The following is a 21771-nucleotide window of genomic DNA, read 5'->3' on the forward strand; positions in this document are numbered from 1 at the left end:
ACTGTTAATCGCGTCAGTAAAAGCCATGTGATAAGGTATTTTGATTACTTATTTTTCTGACAGTGACATGTCGATCTTGAGGAAAAATTAAACCTTGCCTCATGTTTCAGGTGAAGTAAAATGCTCCAACGGTCATAACGAGGTCTTTATGAGTCAGAATTGTATGCACAAATATTGGAAATAACGTTATAATATTTCTCCGGACAAATTAAAAACTTTTTATATCGCTAACATTTATCTGATATAAGTTTATTACAACATATAAGAAACAAAAAGAGACCCTTGGGCCTAATTTAATTCTTAAAATATTGCTGGTTCAAAATAATTAGCGAAATTTTCAATTTCATCTAAAAACTCACAATAAACTCACACACGAAAACTTAAATGGCTCAAATATTTTACCTTTTCTCATGGATCATAGAATACATTTGAAAAATCAATTTTAACGTATGTTTTCATGAAAATATAAGAGACTTGCATATATCTATATAAGGCTTAATGTTGTCTTATTGTTGCACCGGTATTTGTTCTAGTTGCCCTATATAATATGTACATAATCTTATTCGTACATATTCAACTATTTACAATCTTTACTGAAATGCAACTGTATAAATAGCTGATATTTATATAACTATAAGACCTTAATTAGTCAATAGTCGCGACTATCGAAATTCATGGGAGTTCAAAGGCCTGCAGTAGTGGCCGTATGGAGGTTATATAGAGGCCGTGTAGAGGCCAAATTTAATCTCCCAATATTCTGTAAACTGAACCAGTTACACAAATCAAAAGATGCGTCTCAAAGAGACGAACACATTTTTTTGGGCCAATAGTTCTGTCGGAATCAATTGGCACAATATAGAAACTATTTGTGCAAATTAAATCCGATTTGAAAATAGTTACTTCCCTATTTGTAACTCATCAATCACTTCGTTGACAGTTCTTCCACCACCGACTCCTTCTTCTTTAATTCCTGTTGTGCCACGATCTCCTTTCTTTTATCATCAGCCTCACAAAAGGTTTGTATAGCAGAACTGAGGTCCTCGCCTGCAATCAGATCGTCCATCTTCAACAGAACCACAATCTTGGGCAGGAAGAAACACAGCAGGAAGCTCTGTGAGATGGAAAAGAACACAATTGCTCTCAACATGGACTTTATAGCAGGCTCTGAAACAGAATACCCACTGAGGAACATGAGGCATATAACCACGATCATCAGGCAGGTGGTGAAGATAGTGGTGGTTTCTTTGAAGTTGTGAGGGAACAGCCTCATTTTGTACGCTATAAGAAGGGTGGCAGCTAGGAACACACATGGGATGATGAAGGGGTAACAGGTGGCTAGGAAGTTGGCCGGGGTGCAGACTTTGTGGATACTGATGTGAGGATCCAGTGCTTCCTGGTACTCCCACCCCTTGTGCATTATAGAGACCATGGTCAGAAGAGCGGTCACCACCATCATCACCACCAGAATGACAAACTGAGCTGGTCGAGTGAGGAGTTTGAAGATAAAGGGGCGTCTGAGGTCGAAGTTAGCTGCTGTCATGAAGATCTTGTAGATCTTAAGAGAGCGGTAGAAGAGGTTGGTGCAGACACAGCACACGAAGAGAGCACACATGTAGAACTCTGCGTTGCAGGTTAGAGTGGAAGGTTCCAGAAGAGTTAACACCGTGAGGATATCTCCCAGGCACAGAGAAGAGAGGAATAGGTAGCAGAAAACGTGATCAGATGCTTTTATCACAGGCCTGTCCTTGTGAACGAATATGAACACTGCTGTGGATACTGTAATCACCACGGCAATCACACTTAGACACAGCCCCAGAACAAACTGGGGAGACTTGAGAGAGATGAAGTTCTTGAGGACGGGTTTACATGCTGTGTTACCCTCCGCAGCATATTCATTATCCTCACATTCAGTACACTGTTTTGAGTTCACCTCTGACGATACAGTGGATGCAGTGCACGGATTGCAGGTCCAGCAGCTAGTGAGCCCAGAGTAATGAGACATGAGAGCAATGTGTCTCCCTGCAGGGCAGTCAGGGGCACAGGGCTCACTTCCTCCTGTCTCTCCCACGTTATCTTTTAGGGTGGGGAAAAGACTCTGTACTGAGAGAGAGTGGTTGTAGAACACAACCCCTCTCTTCACCTCTTCACTGCTGGTGATTCTCCTGCGGTATTCTATCACCTCGTATCCTTTCGCAAGTGTGCTGTTCACGAACCTGATGTTGTTGACAGAGTAATCATCGTATATTTGCACTGCGTGTATGCCTGATTCCACTCTTGCAAAGAGTTTCTTTCTCAGATCGAATATGTTTATATCTCCCTCCATTTCCGGCAGTACTACCTCCAAGTTATTTATTAAGAGCTGTGTTGCGGTGGCAACGAAACTCATCCAACTTGTAAAAGACTTTTTGTTTTCACAAACAGAAGCCATGTCCTTGTCAGGGTGATCAAAATTGCATTTTCTTATTTCGTTGTAGTGCTGAGATAGACTATCATCGGCTGCTTTAGCTCGATCGTAGAGCAAACCTCCTTCAAGCTGAGAAAGTTGTAAGTACTGCGCAGTATGCTATTTTTTGTTTAAATCATCCATTTTTCTTTTGCGTGCAGACAATTTTATTTTAGATTTGATCTATTTATGTTTCATAATCATAATTATGTAATAAGATATTATATTCGTAAACATTGAGCAAACCTGTAGCCTGCGGAGATCTGCGTTCTGCACTTCTGATCTTAGGTAAATGAAAATCTCATTTTCCACATCTGCCAATATCTCATCGTCCAGGATTTTTCTCGAAACCTCGCGGTAGTGGTCCCTTGAGACGGTATAACCGAATATGTACGTCTTGTTTTTCCATTTTCTAGTGTGTATTGTCTCGTTTAGGAATGGGATTACATGGTGTTCGTTCCCGTTGAAAAGCAAAAGTTGTATCGGCGCTTCTGGCACTGAAACATAAACTGGATAATCAATCGAATTCTTGATCAAAGAATAATTTACGATTACTTTTAATTTAAGTTGTAGTCGTTTTTAATTTCAAAATACATCAAGATATTTGTGCCACAACCCACAGCTTTACCCTTAGAATTGATGTCGTATTCCTCAAACTCATCTTTGATTTTGAAATTCTCATTGTCATATTTAGTAGCTTTGTGATCTTTAGTATCTTTTTTTCCATCGAACTTTACGTACCTTCCTCCACTTTTCTGAATGTGGAAAATTTTAGACTTTGCATAAAGATGTTAAATCTGGATTAGAATATTATTTATGAGTGATCGCATAGTTGCAATGTTTTCTTGGGTAAATTGCTATTGATCCCGCGTTTGATGCGACAAAAAAAAGGTTCTCATCAGGAAGTCAGTTGAATTTTTTTCAAAAATTTTTCCATTTCGAACTTTTTGTCCAGAATATGACAACTTTTAATTTCAGTCAATTTCAATAGCTATCATTAGATTAAACTATATCGTTGAATCAATGAAAACCAGTTATTATAAAAATTTAACGATCTAAATTGTAAATATCACATTATGGCATGATCACTATCTTGATCTACTTTTTTTGCCCATGCAGTTGATCTTACAAGGGAAAAACAAAGCAATCTCTATCTAAATAGAGGTTATTTTTAACGAGAAACATTGGGCAAATGAATCTACAACAATACGTTTTATCGAGAACATCATAGTGCCGTATGTTAACAACGAAAAGGTTCTCCTTGGTCTGCCGGAGGCACAGAAAACTTTTCTAGTATATGATATTTTCAAGGGTCACTTGACGGAAAAATTCAACCAAAATATGGCACTCAACAACATAGTTCATGAGCTAGTCCCCGCCAACATGACAAACTTGTTTCACATTTCAACCTCTAGATATTACGGTAAATCGTGTTGCCAAGAACATTGTCCGACGTTGTTATAGTTCATATAACTCAGGGGAGGTAATGAAACAGATAAGTGCTGGGAAAGCTCCACGTGATGTTAAGTTTAACCTAAAGTTGTCTAAGATAAAACCAATTCACGCCGAATTGCTTATAAAAGTTTACACTGAAATGCAGGACCGAGGTAGTTTGATTTTAAAAAAGGTTTCCAAAAAGCGGGTATTACTGATGCTTTAAGCGCCATGGAATATTTAATGCACGAAAACCCATTTGATGAAGATGATATGTGATATTAGACAATAATCATGTACATATATTTTAACATGTTTTCTGATTAAAGACTGCTTTTCTTGCTTACTGTATGAAAAATGGGTTTAAAAATTATTTGCTAAAATTTAAAAAAGTTTAAGAAAAGATGAAAAAATTCGGATTTTTGATGGTTTTGATTGCCTTCTAGCGTTCATATTAATGTCCGTTCATAATTATGTCCGTTCAAGTATTGTCCGTCCAAATAAGGTCCGATAAGGTATATCCTTCCTTTGCAAGTACCGGTTTTATGTTTATTATTTTGATTATCCTACTGTTATAGTATAGAGATAAATGGCGGATCGACTTTCGTTAGCACAGAAAAAAGGGAAAATTCCTTTGACTTGAGAAGAAAGGCGTAGTGATGTCATGAATATTGAATCATATCAAACCTGCAAAACATAGTTTTGATAAACGTATCTTGCAACGCTTTCTGAACCAGTGTTATACCAGATATCCACGTATTTGGCCTCTAAAAACTTTAAAAGACTTATGATGCTCTGAGCTTCCATTTCCTCGGTCTCTATCAGCGACAGGTAGGTAGGGTATTGTTTCTGTGGAAATAGATTTATATTTAATAGTTATACTTAAAATTATACTTATAGTTAAGGACATTTTTGTTTTTGAAATTAAAATTGATTTCTAAGTGGCTAAAATCAAACCAACTAAAATTATTGAAGTAAAGAGTATAAACAGATTTTTATCCTTCATTATTTGCATTGATCAAACTCCAAACAAAAAAACAAACTGATACTAATTAAATTTGTGATCACCTTTTCAAGGAATGCATCCTCTGAGTAAATGTATCCAATAGTGGGAATGAAGAAAGAAGCTGGGGATCCAATAGAAGGTCGTACATTAACCGCCCAATCAGAAGCGAGGAAGCCAACCACTTTCTCGTTAAGAGCCACTCTGCTGCTGATCTGGTGAGCTAGGAATGGGGCGTGGCACCTGCAGTGGGAATGAAATGGAACTTTAAGAACTTTAGTATTATTATTATTAGTATTATTAGTATTATGTGGGATGGAAGTGCTTTAACCAAGTGTAGTCAAACTTGTTTTCTTAATGAAAAGCTCGAATAAGATTGTGAAGTAAAAAATTACAGAGTATAAAGTTATAAATATAAAATTCAAATAATAAATGTGAAATTATAAGATAAGAAATAAAACCCTGAGTAGATCTCATAGCCGATAGAGTAGTTGTCCACGCTAGTAAAGCCCTGCATCAAGTCTTGAAAGACGAGCGCTTTCTCTAAAGGGTATACATCTGATACTGTCAGATCACATTCTGTTTCCTCTTCATTCCTGCACGTGGTTAAGGTTACCTGGTTACCTGGTTACCTGGTTACCTGGTTACCTGGTTACCTGGTTACCTGGTTACCTGGTTACCTGGTTACCTGGTTACCTGGTTACCTGGTTACCTGGTTACCTGGTTACCTGGTTACCTGGTTACCTGGTTACCTGGTTACCTGGTTACCTGGTTACATGGTTACCTGGTTACCTGGTTACCTGGTTACCTGGTTACCTGGTTACCTGGTTACCTGGTTACCTGGTTACCTGGTTACCTGGTTACCTGGTTACCTGGTTACCTGGTTACCTGGTTACCTGGTTACCTGGTTACCTGGTTACCTGGTTACCTGGTTACCTGGTTACCTGGTTACCTGGTTACCTGGTTACCTGGTTACCTGGTTACCTGGTTACCTGGTTACCTGGTTACCTGGTTACCTGGTTACCTGGTTACCTGGTTACCTGGTTACCTGGTTACCTGGTTACCTGGTTACCTGGTTACCTGGTTACCTGGTTACCTGGTTACCTGGTTACCTGGTTACCTGGTTACCTGGTTAGGCTCGTGTGTTTTAAAGAAAGGTTCATCTTAGCTATGAAACAGCTTACTACTCTATTATGTGTCTTACGAAATATCTAATAAGAAATAGAACTTACAAGTTCCCGATATCGAAGATGCCGACGATAAGAAAGTCTCCATCCCTCCTGTCGAGGGCTTCAGAAGGTGTGAACACTGCTCTTGAGAGGGTTATCATGGTCCACACCACCAACAAGACTCGTGCAGCCTGCATTGAGGCTCCTGATTAGGTCCAGGTATTTGGTTCAGGTATTTGGTCCTGATTGGTCCAGAGTCCGTTAATTGAAGAGGTGAGTTGAGGGAACTTACTTTACTTTCTAAACCTGTGCTGTGTTGGATATTTTCATAATTATAGTCTGCTTAATATCCTGCTTAGTAGCCCCGGTAACAGCAAAATTAAAAAATTAGAGCTTGCACTAGAAACCAATAACAAAAACGGTTGCTGCAAATAAACTGATCGAGCAAACGTGATGCAAAATACCCCAGCTGATTTTTAAAGCTGACAAAAATGTTACTATACAAGAGCTTGCTTGGGTGAGGCACGTGATGCAAAATGAAATTACTCCAGAAAATCGTGATTTAGTCAGATAAGACTGGAGTGCTAAAGAATATACCGGGCAAATAGTTTACTTCAAGCACATACCTTTGTCTCGAATATTGGAGAACAAAACACCAGCAACCCTTTTCTCTACCACCTAATTCACTTGATGCATAGACAATTGATGCGACGAAGGAATATCGAATTGATCATAGAATTATAGGTTTATATTATTATCATGTCTTGATGTGATATATCACATATATATCACAATTGCTGAACATTATAATGTTCAGCAATTGTTAATTTCATAGAACCAGTTGGCAAGTTTCCATAAACGATATTTTATGATCGTCGCCGATAATCGCTTATTGAGCGCTCTTTCGGCGCTTTTTTTTTAAAAAACCGTTTACAATCGCTTTTTTTACGATTATAAACGGTTCAAAAAAAATCGCTTATAATCGACTATAATTGATGTCATAATTCAAAAAAGCGCTTTTTTGAATTTAAAAGCGCTTATAAGCGCTTTTAAGCGCTTACTAGCGTCGCTGAGCGATTTGAAAGCGGTTTTCCAGTAGGATTGGCGCCAAAAACGGGTGGATAAGCGGTTGGCCGGATAAGCGATTCGTAGGCGCTTTATTGAACCATTTATAAGCGATTATAAGCGCTTATAATTGGGGTTCAATTTAGCTGTTAGTAAAGCGCAAATAAAGCGCTTATAAGCGCTTTTAAAATTGAGTCAGGAAAACGCTATATTACATCTTATAACCGCTTATAATCGATTATAAGCGTTTTTTTAGAAATCGCTTATTACGGCTAATTCATCGCTATTTCACCGCTTTTACCGCTTTTCCTATCATCCATGGCCAGGTGAGCAGGAATTAAAAAGCGCTTATAAGCGCTTTTTCGATGCTGCCCCTATCCTGGTCGGAACGGGGTAGTGCCCGGAATTTAAAAGCGCTAATAAGCGATTTCTCAATTCCCCTTAACCTGGTCGGAACTTGCATGTGCTTTTCTGAGCAATCTGGGGTGCACCGGCAGAGTCAGGATTTAAAAGCGCTTATAGGCGCTTATGATCGCTTTTCTACCACTTATCCTATCACCCATGGCATGGGTTGGCAAGAATTATAAAGCGCTTATAAGCGTTTTTCAATGCTGCCCCTTAGCTGGTCGGAACGGGGGAGTGCCCGGAATTTAAAAGCGCTTATAAGCGATTTCTCAATTCCCCTTAACCTGGTCGGAACTGGAGAGTGCCCACTTGCATGTGCTTTTCTGAGCAACCTGGGGTGCACCGGCAGAGTCAAGATTTAAAAGCGCTTATAGGCGCTTAAGATCGCTTTTCTACCGCTTTTTCTATCACCCATGGCCTGGTTGGCAAGAATTATAAAGCGCTTATAAGCGTTTTTTCAATGCTGCCCCTAACCTGTTCGGAACGGGGGTGTGCCCGGAATTAAAAAGCGCTTATAAGCGCTTTTTCAATGGTGCCACTAACCTGGTCGGAAAGTGGGAGTGCCCGGAATTAAAAAGCGCTCTTAAGCTCTTTTTAAATGCTGCCCCTAACCTGGTCGGAACTGGAAATCAGAGTGCCCGCTTATAAGTGCTTTTCTGAGCAACCTGGGGTGCACCGGCAGAGTCAGGATTTAAAAGCGCTTATGATCGCTTTTCTACCGCTTTTCGTATCACCCCTGGTTGGCAGGAATTAGAAAGCGCTTATAAGCGCTTTTTCAATGCTGCCACTAAACTGGTCGGAACTGGGGAGTGCCCGGAATTAAAAAGCGCTCGTAAGCGCTTTTTAAATGCTGCCCCTAACCTGGTCGGAACTGGTTGGCAGGAATTAGAAAGCGCTTATAAGCGCTTTTTCAATGCTGCCACTAAACTGGTCGGAACTGGGGAGTGCCCGGAATTAAAAAGCGCTCGTAAGCGCTTTTTAAATGCTGCCCCTAACCTGGTCGGAACTCGAAATCAGAGTGCCCGCTTATAAGTGCTTTTCTGAGCAACCTGGGGTACACGGCAGAGTCAGGATTTAAAAGCGCTTATGATCGCTTTTCTACCGCTTTTCCTATCACCCATGGCCTAGTTGGCAAGAATTAGAAAGCGCTTATAAGCGCTTTTTCAATGCTGCCACTAAACTGGTCGGAACTGGGGAGTGCCCGGAATTAAAAAGCGCTCGTAAGCGCTTTTTAAATGCTGCCCCTAACCTGGTCGGAACTCGAAATCAGAGTGCCCGCTTATAAGTGCTTTTCTGAGCAACCTGGGGTACACGGCAGAGTCAGGATTTAAAAGCGCTTATGATCGCTTTTCTACCGCTTTTCCTATCACCCATGGCCTAGTTGGCAAGAATTAGAAAGCGCTTATAAGCGCTTTTTCAATGCTGCCACTAAACTGGTCGGAACTGGGGAGTGCCCGGAATTAAAAAGCGCTCGTAAGCGCTTTTTAAATGCTGCCCCTAACCTGGTCGGAACTCGAAATCAGAGTGCCCGCTTATAAGTGCTTTTCTGAGCAACCTGGGGTACACGGCAGAGTCAGGATTTAAAAGCGCTTATGATCGCTTTTCTACCGCTTTTCCTATCACCCATGGCCTAGTTGGCAAGAATTAGAAAGCGCTTATAAGCGCTTTTTCAATGCTGCCACTAACCTGGTCGGAACGGGGGATCGGAGTGCCTGGAATTAAAAAGCGCTCATTAGCGCTTTTTTAATGCTGCGCTTATAAGCGATTTCTCAATTCCCCTTAACCTGGTCAGAACTGGAAATCAGTGTGCCCGCTTATAGTTATAAGTGCTTTTCTGTGCAACCTGGGGTCACCGGCAGAATCAGGATTTAAAAGCGCTTATAGGCGCTTATGATCGCGTTTCTACCGCTTCTACTATTACTAAATCGCTCGCCCAAATTTTAAGGAAATTCTTGTGAAAAGGCCCTTTGGGGCATGAAAGTGATCTAAATCGGTGTATTTTTGGACGCTGATTCCGACTCACCCCCCATGACGTAGGGTTAAAATGCTTCCCTGGAGAGTTATGGGCAAAAAACCGTTTTGGTCACGTGACAGGCTAGTAAAATACGAATTCGATTGTTTATGGCCCGGGTTAGGGTTAGGCTTGTGGTAAGGGTTATGGTTAACTTCGGGGTTATGGTTAGGGTTAGGGTTGGGATTAGGATTTATGTAAAACCGTTTTGTACGGCTGCAAAACCATAAAAACCAAAGTCACGTAAAATTTTTGGGCGAGCGAATTAGTAAAAGCCGAGTTGGACTCCAATATATGGAACAAATATTTTACGAGTGTCACCCGTCAATTCTCGCAATCACATTCAACATTGCGCTTCGCTAGTTTGGTAAAAATTCACCACTAGACTGGGCCTTAGTACAGGCTCTTAGGGGCATTGTCTGCACGATACGCTAGGGACCCCAGATACACCTTACTAGACGTATTTTTGACCGTAGAATCGATTAAAAGTGGTTTCAAGATGATTAGACTGAGTTAGCGCGGTTAAAATCGCAAAAAACCGATTTTTGGGCCAAAAATAGGCCAAAAAACCATGTTTTTTGATAATTTGAGCAAGTTAATTTTGTTGGCATGTCGGCAAAACTTGCATGAAGATAGCTAAAAGACAGCTGCACAAGATGGTATAAAAATAAAACAAATCCCTCTATTTTAGCGCAGTTAAAATCCAAAAAAGTGGTAAAAACTTTAACTTTTTTGCTTGAAGTTTGAATAATTTTTTGCAGTTGTATTAAATCAACCCAAAAATAGTCACATCGTGTTTGCCTAAATTTTTCCTTTCCGAGAAGTACCCACTTCATATACTTTATCGAAGTTTGAATATTGTCACTCCGCAAGCGTTTTTGCCAAATTTTCGACGCGCACTACGCGCAAAAGCATTTAGTTGTTATCAATTGGCACCCGCGCGTTCATCATAAATTTCAAACAGCTATAACTCAGCGAGATTATGTCCGTTCTAGCTCATATTTTCACACCAAATAGAAAATAATGTGATCTTATTGCTGACAAAATATGAATATAATTACTCTATTTGCCTTAGAGTAATAGACTGTCAAAGTTTAAAACGCGCATTGGTATAGCACGTGACTAATAAGGCCAAATTTATACTTCTTAACATATTATCGATCCTTAGACATCATACTATTGTAGTATTGTGTCTAATTAGCGGTTAGGTCTCTAAACTCGTAGCAGAATACCCGTCTTTTTGCCCGTATAAAGAGCCTCTACTACCTCGCCAAGCTGTGAATTGAAAGATTGACATCGCATTGTGAGTCAATATTTTATTTTGTCTCATGTTAGTTCATGCTGTAAAATGGGCATATCAGCATGTTTACCGATTACCGCGCAATTGTTTAATATACTTATGACTATGTCACATTGTCACGACGCGACCTGAATGATACAAATAAACCCAATACCCATGGTTAACAGGTGATACTCTTAATTGACGGATGTTACTCGTCTAAAGTAGCGCGCGCCGCTTTCTTCTCGAAATGCCACGATGGCACGTGCTATGTCGGGCCAGACCAGTAACATGTAACATGCAATGGTCAAGTGATACTCTTAAAATATTTATCACAAATATAAGCAATTAGACCGGCGACAATTAAGTGTCTTGCATGCTTATAAATACGTTTTGCATGGTATAAATACGTCTTGTATGGTTATAAACACACAAACTTATGGTTATAACTATATATAATACAGCCATGAGGGGTGATTCGGAATTGAAGCGTCCTTGTAGGTTAATAACCTACCAGGGCGCGCGCTGAGTTGGACTCGTCGACGTTGACCATTGTTAATGATCTGGCCCGGCGCGCGCTACTTCGTAGCACTTGCCATCGACTTCGAGAAGAAAGCGGCGCGTGCTACTTCGAAGAAATTTAGAAGAGTAACATCCGTCAATCGTCGACGGTCCTAATATTTGAAACAAATATATTACGAGTATCACCCGTTAAAAGCGTCCAAAATCTATACTAATTTTATCATAATTTAAAGCATTTTCAATTATTATTGTATTATTATTACTCTGTATTTAGTATGTATGCACGACTGCCTACGTGCAAATTAGGTAAAAAGCAAAAGGTTGTCATCCACATAGTAACCAGTTACCTCAATACCTGGGGACCCCAGGCTATTATGTTCATAAACATAATAAACGAATAAAGATTTGGCGGAATGACAGGCTGAGCTTGAGCGCCGCCGAGTAAAGTAACCAGTTGACCATTGTTAATGGTCTGGCCCGGAGCGCTACGTCGTATATAGCACTTGCCATCGAGCAGAAAGCGGCGCACGCTACTTCGAAGAAATTTAGACGAGTAACTCCGTCAAAGTAACCAGTAACCATGGCAACGAGGGTTGAGGGTTGTTACTTAGAACAGTGATCACAGATTTGCGGGCGACATGTTGATTTTATCGGCTTTGTGGTAATTACGTTATCAGTCATGTTCAGTGCAAGAGGGTAGTACGGAATCCAAAAATATAGCGATTGTTGTAGAAAGTTTTAACTATCTGGTTAAGCCCGATAGGGTCCTCCAAGTAACTTGCTTATTGCTCGTCATTATATTATATTTATCATGTCAAGTGTGTATGACTGATGACGCAGCGCGCATCGACCGCCACCAGGACAACCACCACCATTAACAACATATAAATAAACGCTTGCAAGCGCTTTACAATTTCTGACAATTATTGTCGGAGAATTTTGCCGCGCCGTGCACTTAGCCTTTTTGCTTGGCTTCTAGATCGCCAGTCAAACAACTATGTTTAAATCCATGTTGATAAATGATAGATAAATCGGTAAAAACCAGCAATAAAAAGTGATCGTAATCGCTTATAACTTATAACCGCTTTTCAAATCCTTAGAGGCAGCATTAAAAAAGCGCTTATAAGCGCTTTCTAATTCCTGCCAACCAGCCCATGGGTGATGGGAAAAGCGGTAGATAAGCGATCATAAGCGCCTATAAGCGCTTTTAAATCCTGACTCTGCCGGTGCACCCCAGTTTGCTCAGAAAAGCACATACGAGTGGGCACTCTCCCGTTCCGACCAGGTTAGGGGCAGCATTGAAAAAGTTCTTATAAGCGCCTTTTAATTCCGGGCACTCTCCCGTTGCGACCAGGTTAGTGGCAGCATTGAAAAAGCGCTTATAAGCGCTTTATAATTCCTGCCAACCAGGCCATGGGTGATAGAAAAAGCGGTAGAAAAGCGATCATAAGCGCCTATGCCCTATAAGCGCTTTTAAATCCTGACTCTGCCGGTGCACCCCAGGTTGCTCAGAAAAGCACATGCAAGTGGGCACTCTCCAGTTCCGACCAGGTTAAGGGGAATTGAGAAATCGCTTATAAGCGCTTTTAAATTCCGGGCACCACCCCGTTCCGACCAGGTTGGGGGCGGCATTGAAAAAGCGCTTATAAGCGCTTTTAAATTCCGGGCACTCCCCCGTTCTGACCAGCTAAGGGGCAGCATTGAAAAACGCTTATAAGCGCTATTATAATTCTTGCCAACCCATGCCATGGGTGATAGGAAAAGTGGTAGAAAATCGATCATAAGCGCCTATAAGCGCTTTTAAATCCTGACTCTGCCGGTGCACCCCAGGTTGCTCAGAAAAGCACATGCAAGTTCCGACCAGGTTAAGGGGAATTGAGAAAGAGGAATTGAGAAATCGCTTATAAGCGCTTTTAAATTCCGGGCACTACCCCGTTCCGACCAGGATAGGGGCAGCATCGAAAAAGCGCTTATAAGCGCTTTTTAATTCCTGCTCACCTGGCCATGGATGATAGGAAAAGCGGTAAAAGCGGTAAAATAGCGATGAATTAGCCGTAATAAGCGATTTCTAAAAAAACGCTTATAATCGATTATAAGCGGTTATAAGATGTAATATAGCGTTTTCCTGACTCAATTTTAAAAGCGCTTATAAGCGCTTTATTTGCGCTTTACAAACAGCTAAATTGCACCCCAATTATAAGCGCTTATAATCGCTTATAAATGGTTCAAAAAAGCGCCTACGAATCGCTTATCCGGCCAACCGCTTAGCCACCCGTTTTTGGCGCCAATCCTATTGGAAAACCGCTTTCAAATCGCTCAGCGACGCTAGTAAGCGCTTAAAAGCGCTTATAAGCGCTTTTAAATTCAAAAAAGCGCTTTTTTGAATTATGACATCAATTATAGTCGATTATAAGCGATTTTTTTTGAACCGTTTATAATCGTAAAAAAAGCGATTGTAAACGGTTTTTTAAAAAAAAAGCGCCGAAAGAGCGCTCAATAAGCGATTATCGGCGACGATCATAAAATATCGTTTATGGAAACTTGCCAACCAGGGCTATAAAACCGTAGATTGAATTAGTATAATTTCTATATATCGTATTTCTTGTTGTTTAATAACTTTTTTCATGGAAGCCCTGACGACTAAAAAATTGAATTAACGCAAGATTTGCAGATTTTGAGGCGTTTCGATAAAATAAAATCAAGCTAATAACAATTATGCTCGTTTTTCAACAACAATGATCGCGCTCACAATTAACAGACGTTTATTGAATAGTATCGTACTCCTGACTCCAGAATTTCTTACCTGCGAGATCAGGCTATAAATAGCTCCAAGGCACTGGGAATCCTACTGGACGATGCTTGCATCTTATTCCTTTAGTTTTACTTGTTTAACAATTAACCCGTGCCTACGGCCGGGACTTCACTATCGCAGTTGAAATGCAAAAGTATAAACCCGCCTATCTATATATTCGAAAGCACGCATTACATTATCGTAGTTAAAACGGACCACAATTTAATGCTGAGTGCCCCTCACATATCTAATAGTAATACTTGATAGGCAATCTTGAGGTCCCATGCCAAGTTACCTAATTATATAGCAAATCTATCATAAGGGGAGAGAGAGAGCGAGAGTGGGAGAGTACACACACACACTTTAGTATCACATTTGGGTCACAAAATTATTAATTAAACCACTTACCACCGACCGATTTAAAAAACCTTTATCATTTGGCTTCGTCAGAATTTTCTCAGCACTATACCGAAAAAAAACCAGCCACGTAACTTTTAACGTTTTCTTTATTAAGCCGTTAGGAAATTACACGCCAACGAACGAACACACATCTTGAGATTATTAGTATAGATATCTATGATGCTTTTAAAAGGTGTTATTATGTGGTTTAACTAGCATATTCTTATTTTGTAGTGTCTATAAACTAATTAAGTATAAGTACCTAGATACCCTCGATGCAACATATTTACAATGTGTTGTCATGTGTTGTCATGTGGTGTCATGTGTTGTCATGTGTTGTCATGTGTTGTCATGTGTTGTCATGTATTGTCATGTGCTGTCATGTTTTGTCATGTGCTGTCATGTTTTGTCATGTGTTGTCATGTGTTGTCATGTGTTGTCAAGTGTTGTCATGTTTTGTCATGTGTTGTCATGTGTTGTCATGTGTTGTCATGTGTTGTCATGTGTTGTCATGTGTTGTCATGTGTTGTCATGTGTTGTCATGTGTTGTCATGTGTTGTCATGTGTTGTCATGTGTTTTCATGTGTTGTCATGTGTTGTCATGTGTTGTCATGTGTTGTCATGTGTTGTTATGTGTTGTCATGTGTTGTCATGTGTTTTAACGTGTTGTCATGTGTTGTCATGTGTTGTCATGTGTTGTCATGTGTTGTCATGTGTTGTCATGTGTTGTCATGTGTTGTAACGTGTTGTCATGTGTTGTCATGTGTTGTCATGTGTTGTCATGTGTTGTCATGTGTTGTCATGTGTTGTCATGTGTTGTTACGTGTTATCATGTGTTATCATGTGTTGTCATGTGTTTTCATGTGTTGTCATGTGTTGTCATGTGTTGTCATGTGTTGTCATGTGTTGTTATGTGTTGTCATGTGTTGTCATGTGTTTTAACGTGTTGTCATGTGTTGTCATGTGTTGTCATGTGTTGTCATGTGTTGTCATGTGTTGTCATGTGTTGTCATGTGTTGTAACGTGTTGTCATGTGTTGTCATGTGTTGTCATGTGTTGTCATGTGTTGTCATGTGTTGTCATGTGTTGTCATGTGGTGTCATGTGTTGTCATGTGTTGTCATGTGTTGTCATGTGTTGTCATGTATTGTCATGTGCTGTCATGTTTTGTCATGTGCTGTCATGTTTTGTCATGTGTTGTCATGTTTTGTCATGTGTTGTCATGTGTTGTCATGTGTTGTCATGTGTTGTCATGTGTTGTCATGTGTTGTCATGTGTTGTCATGTGTTGTCATGTGTTGTCATGTGTTGTCATGTGTTGTCATGTGTTGTCATGTGTTTTCATGTGTTGTCATGTGTTTTCATGTGTTGTCATGTGTTGTCATGTGTTGTCATGTGTTGTCATGTGTTTTCATGTGTTGTCATGTGTTGTCATGTGTTTTAACGTGTTGTCATGTGTTGTCATGTGTTGTCATGTGTTGTCATGTGTTGTCATGTGTTGTCATGTGTTGTCATGTGTTGTCATGTGTTGTAACGTGTTGTCATGTGTTGTCATGTGTTGTCATGTGTTGTCATGTGTTGTCATGTGTTGTCATGTGTTGTCATGTGTTTGTTACGTGTTATCATGTGTTATCATGTGTTGTCATGTGTTGTCATGTGTTGTCATGTGTTGTCATGTGTTGTCATGTGTTGTCATGTGTTGTCATGTGTTGTCATGTGTTGTCATGTGTTGTTACGTGTTATCATGTGTTATCATGTGTTGTCATGTGTTTTCATGTGTTGTCATGTGTTGTCATGTGTTGTCATGTGTTGTCATGTGTTGTCATGTGTTGTCATGTGTTGTCATGTGTTTTCATGTGTTGTCATGTGTTGTCATGTGTTGTCATGTGTTGTCATGTGTTGTTATGTGTTGTCATGTGTTGTCATGTGTTGTCATGTGTTTTAACGTGTTGTCATGTGTTGTCATGTGTTGTCATGTGTTGTCATGTGTTGTCATGTGTTGTCATGTGTTGTCATGTGTTGTAACGTGTTGTCATGTGTTGTCATGTGTTGTCATGTGTTGTCATGTGTTGTCATGTGTTGTCATGTGTTTGTTACGTGTTATCATGTGTTGTCATGTGTTGTCATGTGTTGTAACGTGTTGTCATGTGTTGTCATGTGTTGTCATGTGTTGTCATGTGTTGTCATGTGTTGTCATGTGTTGTCATGTGTTGTCATGTGTTGTCATGTGTTGTCATGTGTTGTAACGTGTTGTCATGTGTTGTCATGTGTTGTCATGTGTATTGTGTACGGCTTAACAAAAGGTCCCCAAGTAAATGTGGTGTGTGGCTGCTTGTTGAACAGTACCAATAAAACATACGATACAATATTGGCAATATAACAGAAGCTAACAGGCATCAACCCAGCTGACGACACTGGTACATTTAATTAGCTTAAGCAGCTTATTTAGCTGAATAAGTTACTTTGCTTATCATTAGTTTACTTTATTGTTTATATATTTGTTCATTGGTGGGGACGAAGTGAGAGTTTCCATTATGAATAATAAAGTTAACTGGTAGCTATGCATGTATTGCTCATATCTGTTTGAACTGTAGCTTTACGGAGATCAGATAAAATAGAAATACTTGTGCAATAAGGTATGTGTACAGTGTACATTATACATTATATTTTATAATAATGAAGTATAACGCTAGCTTATAATAACCTGACTGTTTTGGTTCAGGGGTTTAATATAATAATTATGAATATTAATCCTACAAGTTGCCACTAATTCTATTTATTATTGAGCGATTAATTTAATCACCTGCTTGTAAGAGACCTGCTAATTCATTTCTAATCGTTTCACTGATATGTTTATTTCACGGATATTTGGAATGGGTATATTGAGGATTGTTCACATACAAAAATGCAAAATTTATAAAGATTACAAGAATAATAAATTAGAGTTTTGAATTATAATGGTAAATGTCAAAAAATTATCATAGTCATACTTATTTTCATCGTTTCTCATATGTATTTTACCAATACCCAAAAATAAGTGTATATTGGTAATATATCCTTTTTACAAACAAAAAGAAATGACATCAATTTAGATAATATCATGTCACGTGATAATTGATATGCTTTATATAGAATTGACACTTTATGATTGGAAAACCTACATTTCACATTTTAAATCCCGAGCGCTAATATAATTTATTCGTACACTATAGATGTTGATTTTGGTGAGAAAGTGAAACATATCTTTTTGAAAGATGACAGTAATTATGGAGTTTGATTGGTTAACAGTAGAAGAGCTGATTGGTTAAATGCTGGCAAATACCGAACAATATGTCTCATCATCCCACCACAATATACACTCCGTCTATACTTTCTGCTTACTATGCAATTCACAAATATAGTTGTATTGTAGCATAGACCATAGTACACTCTGTCTACATGTTGCTGAGTCCAACTGTCATGCCTGAGTATTTCCGTATATCGTTCCACAAATAGGCGCACTCACCATCTTGTAGCTCCTGTAAAAAGGTCACGTTATGTCCTTATAAGGGCATGTGAAAGCGCACTTATCATCTTGAAGCTTCTTCAGTATTTATTTCTCTAAACATTAACGAATAACAATAAATTAAATGACGATAACACAATAATTATATAATAAAATAATGATAATAAGTCTGTAGTACCTGAATAGTGTATAATGTATATTATATATATTATGGTAAAAAGAAAACTCCATTTACGGACGTGAGGAGAGTTAGGACTCCTCAATAACTACATTAAATACATTCCTTCTGTAACGTCCTCAATAAATGTAATAGATTTGTAGTGTTGTAATTAGTTTTACCTGCATTACTGGTACCCCTACACAGGGTTCATTATTCTCCCTTCCTATCTTGTAGAAACCTCCAACAGAATCATCACCGGGGTCACAACTGTAGAGTGAATATTAAAAATTATATTTATATAAAAAATTATATTTATATAAAATATATCGACTCTGTTACATCGTTTCCTGTTAATATAATTTTCTGTATATATACAGAAAATTATATTAACAGGAAACGATGTAACAGAGTCGATATATTTTAATGTTGCCATGGGGTGGCAAGTCCCCATACATCGTGGTCCGGTAGTTTCCTTGTGCCCTTATATTGAATGTAGAATGGAAATTTACAAGTTTGCATTATTTTATAGTTACAATTGCTGTGACTATTATTGAGTTTAGAGTTATTTAACCTCCACGTTATGACGTAACGAGGTATTAATAACGTCACATACAATGTAATGACGTAACGAGGCAGTGATGACGTCACTTGTGAAGTTATGACGTCACAATAATCTACTACTCACAACCAGTAAGGATACTCCTCGGTTCCCATGAACGAATACCAAACATTGTCCTCCAGCTCATTCCTCAGTTCTACCGTACCCACAGACCTGAAGTTAGACAGTGTAGTCGTTATAATCACCCCTGGTAACGCGACACCCACCATTGTTTGCAGGTGTGGTTGGCACGTGAAGTCATTGTAATTAATAATCTATTAGTTAATTAATTAATAGGTACATAACCAATCAATTATACTGCTTTAAGAATTAATTTGCATATTTTTAACTACTACAGCTACTACTAGTATTGTTAACTCATATTGTATGTTCTGAGAGTCTAACTCTAACTGGAACTCTAAAAAAGAAATATGAGCACCTGAAACCACTCAATTTGACTTTGTAACCATTCATGTCGGGTATCTCAGTGTTAATATCTACCTCCAAGTTCTCATAGACAGCAATGTAATTTTGTAATTGTTTTGTAGTACCACAATCATACAATGTTATAGTAGCTCGTATATCGTCCCATACTCGTTCGCCTAGAATGAGGTGTTGTTGATTGATGGCTACACACATATCTACGCATATGTAGACTTTATTATTCACTGTTAATGCCACACACGTTATTTTCATAGACATAATTATTCATAAGGTCTTCAGCGTGAAAGTAATGTCCGTGACAATTATGTTTGTAGGTTTACAACCTACCAGGACGCGCGCCGAGTTGGACTCGTCGAGTACGGAACAGATATTTTACGAGTATCACCCGTTAACAATTATGTCCGATAAGTAATCTACTTTAACTTACCCTGTTTTTGGTACACCAGCCAATGTTTACAAAATCATGAAATACATAACAATTATGCAATTTTATTTAATATACGTGTATGGTGGCCGAGGAGGGTCATTTTAAAAAACAAAATAAAAAACCATACTCACGTGGCCGAGGAGGGTCATTCGGCCGAGGAGGGTCATTTTTAAAAAATGGCCCTGCTCGGCCATGGCCGAGCAGGGCCAAACAATATGACGCAAAAATGGCCCTCCTCGGCCATGGCCGAGCAGGGCCAAACAATATGACGAAGAAATGGCCCTCCTCGGCCATGGCCGAGCAGAGCCAAAACAATATGACAGAAATGGCCGTCTGTGCCGCTAGCCATGGGGTGAGCGTCGTTCGCGTTGACGCTCTGTTCTGTTGGACCTATGCAGCCCCCGATCGACTACTCAGCCGAATACTCGAGAAATCGTGTGTTAGGGTTAAATGAGGAGCTGTCCATGATTAATACAGCAAAGCTTCGGGCGAAGAAAATGTGGTATAACACCTCAACCGTCGCCGGCGTTAGATTTGATCCTTCGGTTTCCTGTAAGTGCTCATGGTGCATGCTGGTTACTTACCTGGGGACCGGGACCTCAGGCTATCATGTTCATAAACATATTCATAGAGATTAGGCGGAATGACAGGCTGAGCGCGGCCCAGTAAGCTGGTTACATGCCGTAACTATATAATATAGCCATGGTTGTTCAAAGTAAAACGTAAGGGTGGTCATTTCACTTGATGGCCCTGCTGCAGCGCAGCAGGGTGGAATTGTTTGCATTGCGTATAATTGTTATCTTACAATTACATGTCACATTTCTTAATTACTATAGAGCCTAAATTTAGATAATTTAAAGGATATTTCTGTCTTTGGCGCAGTACAGGCCGTGAACACTGCGATCCGATTAAATAATGGAGAGATTCCAAAAAACCGCGCGTTCGTTATTTGTGATTGATTGCGTGCGTGAGCCTCCGTGAACATTATTACCGCTCAAGCATAAATAAAAGTACTAAGCAGTACGCATGCAGTTCTGCGTACAAATTTGTAGCACAAGATTCATTCAACTTAACTACCCAATTATGTGACATGTAATTGTATTATATTTTATATGTTAAGGGGGCCGGGGGGATCGGGAGGGTCTTCATAAAAATACTTTCGAAATCAACTTTATAATTAATGTTATTAATAAGCCGGGAGTGTTGTAGTGCGATGCACTACTGGGCCGCACCGCGCATCAAATAATTCTTGTCGCAACCACAGATCGGCGAGATGCACCACTGGACCTCGCCGAGCTAGGAAGGATTGACATCGTGAATCAAAGGGGAGTGATATCTATCAGCTGCTTTTGGTCCCATGGAAAAATATTGTTCCTAGCCGAAATTATCGCCGGTCAAAGGTCAGCGCTTATGTGTAAATTACATACTTATATGTAAATTACATACGTTGTATGACCCGCCGCGCACGAAGTGCGCGGCTCCCCCTGTATCGTCCACTATAGTGAAGCGACAGTGGGGGTCACCACGTGATACAAGAACAACCATGGCTATATAGTTACGGCATTTAACCAGCTTACTGGGCCGCGCTCAGCCTGTCATTGATATTCCGCCTAATCTCTATGAATATGTTTATGAACATGATAGCCTGAGGTCCCCTTGTCATACGTTGTATGACCCGCCGCGCACGAGTGCGCGGCTCCCCCTGTATCGTCGAAACTCTATAGTGAAGCGACCGTGGGGGTCACCACGTGATACAAAGGTCCCCAGGTAAGTTACCAGCATGCACTGAGCACTTACAGGAAACCGAAGGATCAAATCTAACGCCGGCGACGGTTGAGGTGTTATAGTTATACCAGTACCACATTTTCTTCGTCCAAAGCTTTGCTGTATTAATCATGGACAGCTCCTCATTTAACCCTAACACACGATTTCTCAAGTATTCGGCTGAGTAGACCGGGGGCTGCATAGGTCCAACAGAACAGAGCGTCAACGCGAACGACGCTCACCCCATGGCTAGCGGCACAGACGGCCATTTCTGTCATATTGTTTTGGCTCTGCTCGGCCATGGCCGAGGAGGGCCATTTCTTCGTCATATTGTTTGGCCCTGCTCGGCCATGG

At 39.8% G+C, this 21771-nt stretch overlaps 1 protein-coding gene across 1 annotated transcript in view; it reads right to left on the reverse strand.

Annotated features, from left to right (window-relative positions):
• Positions 1 to 21771, reverse strand: part of LOC134824253 (metabotropic glutamate receptor 4-like) — a 51959-nt gene continuing 30188 nt past the window's right edge. Inside the window, exons 2-8 of the mRNA XM_063836039.1 lie at positions 6113 to 6360; positions 5342 to 5476; positions 4946 to 5123; positions 4565 to 4726; positions 3072 to 3198; positions 2690 to 2940; positions 1 to 2533 (exon numbers count right to left, since the gene is read on the reverse strand). Of these exons, the coding sequence (XP_063692109.1) occupies positions 923 to 2533; positions 2690 to 2940; positions 3072 to 3198; positions 4565 to 4726; positions 4946 to 5123; positions 5342 to 5476; positions 6113 to 6246 (2598 nt within the window). The 5' untranslated portion in view covers positions 6247 to 6360 and the 3' untranslated portion in view covers positions 1 to 922. The remainder of the gene's footprint in view (positions 2534 to 2689; positions 2941 to 3071; positions 3199 to 4564; positions 4727 to 4945; positions 5124 to 5341; positions 5477 to 6112; positions 6361 to 21771) is intronic.

This window comes from Bolinopsis microptera, chromosome 12 (genome assembly GCF_026151205.1).
Source record: "Bolinopsis microptera isolate Bmic1 chromosome 12, MBARI_Bmic_1.0, whole genome shotgun sequence".
In the NCBI taxonomy this organism is placed as follows: domain Eukaryota; kingdom Metazoa; phylum Ctenophora; class Tentaculata; order Lobata; family Bolinopsidae; genus Bolinopsis; species Bolinopsis microptera.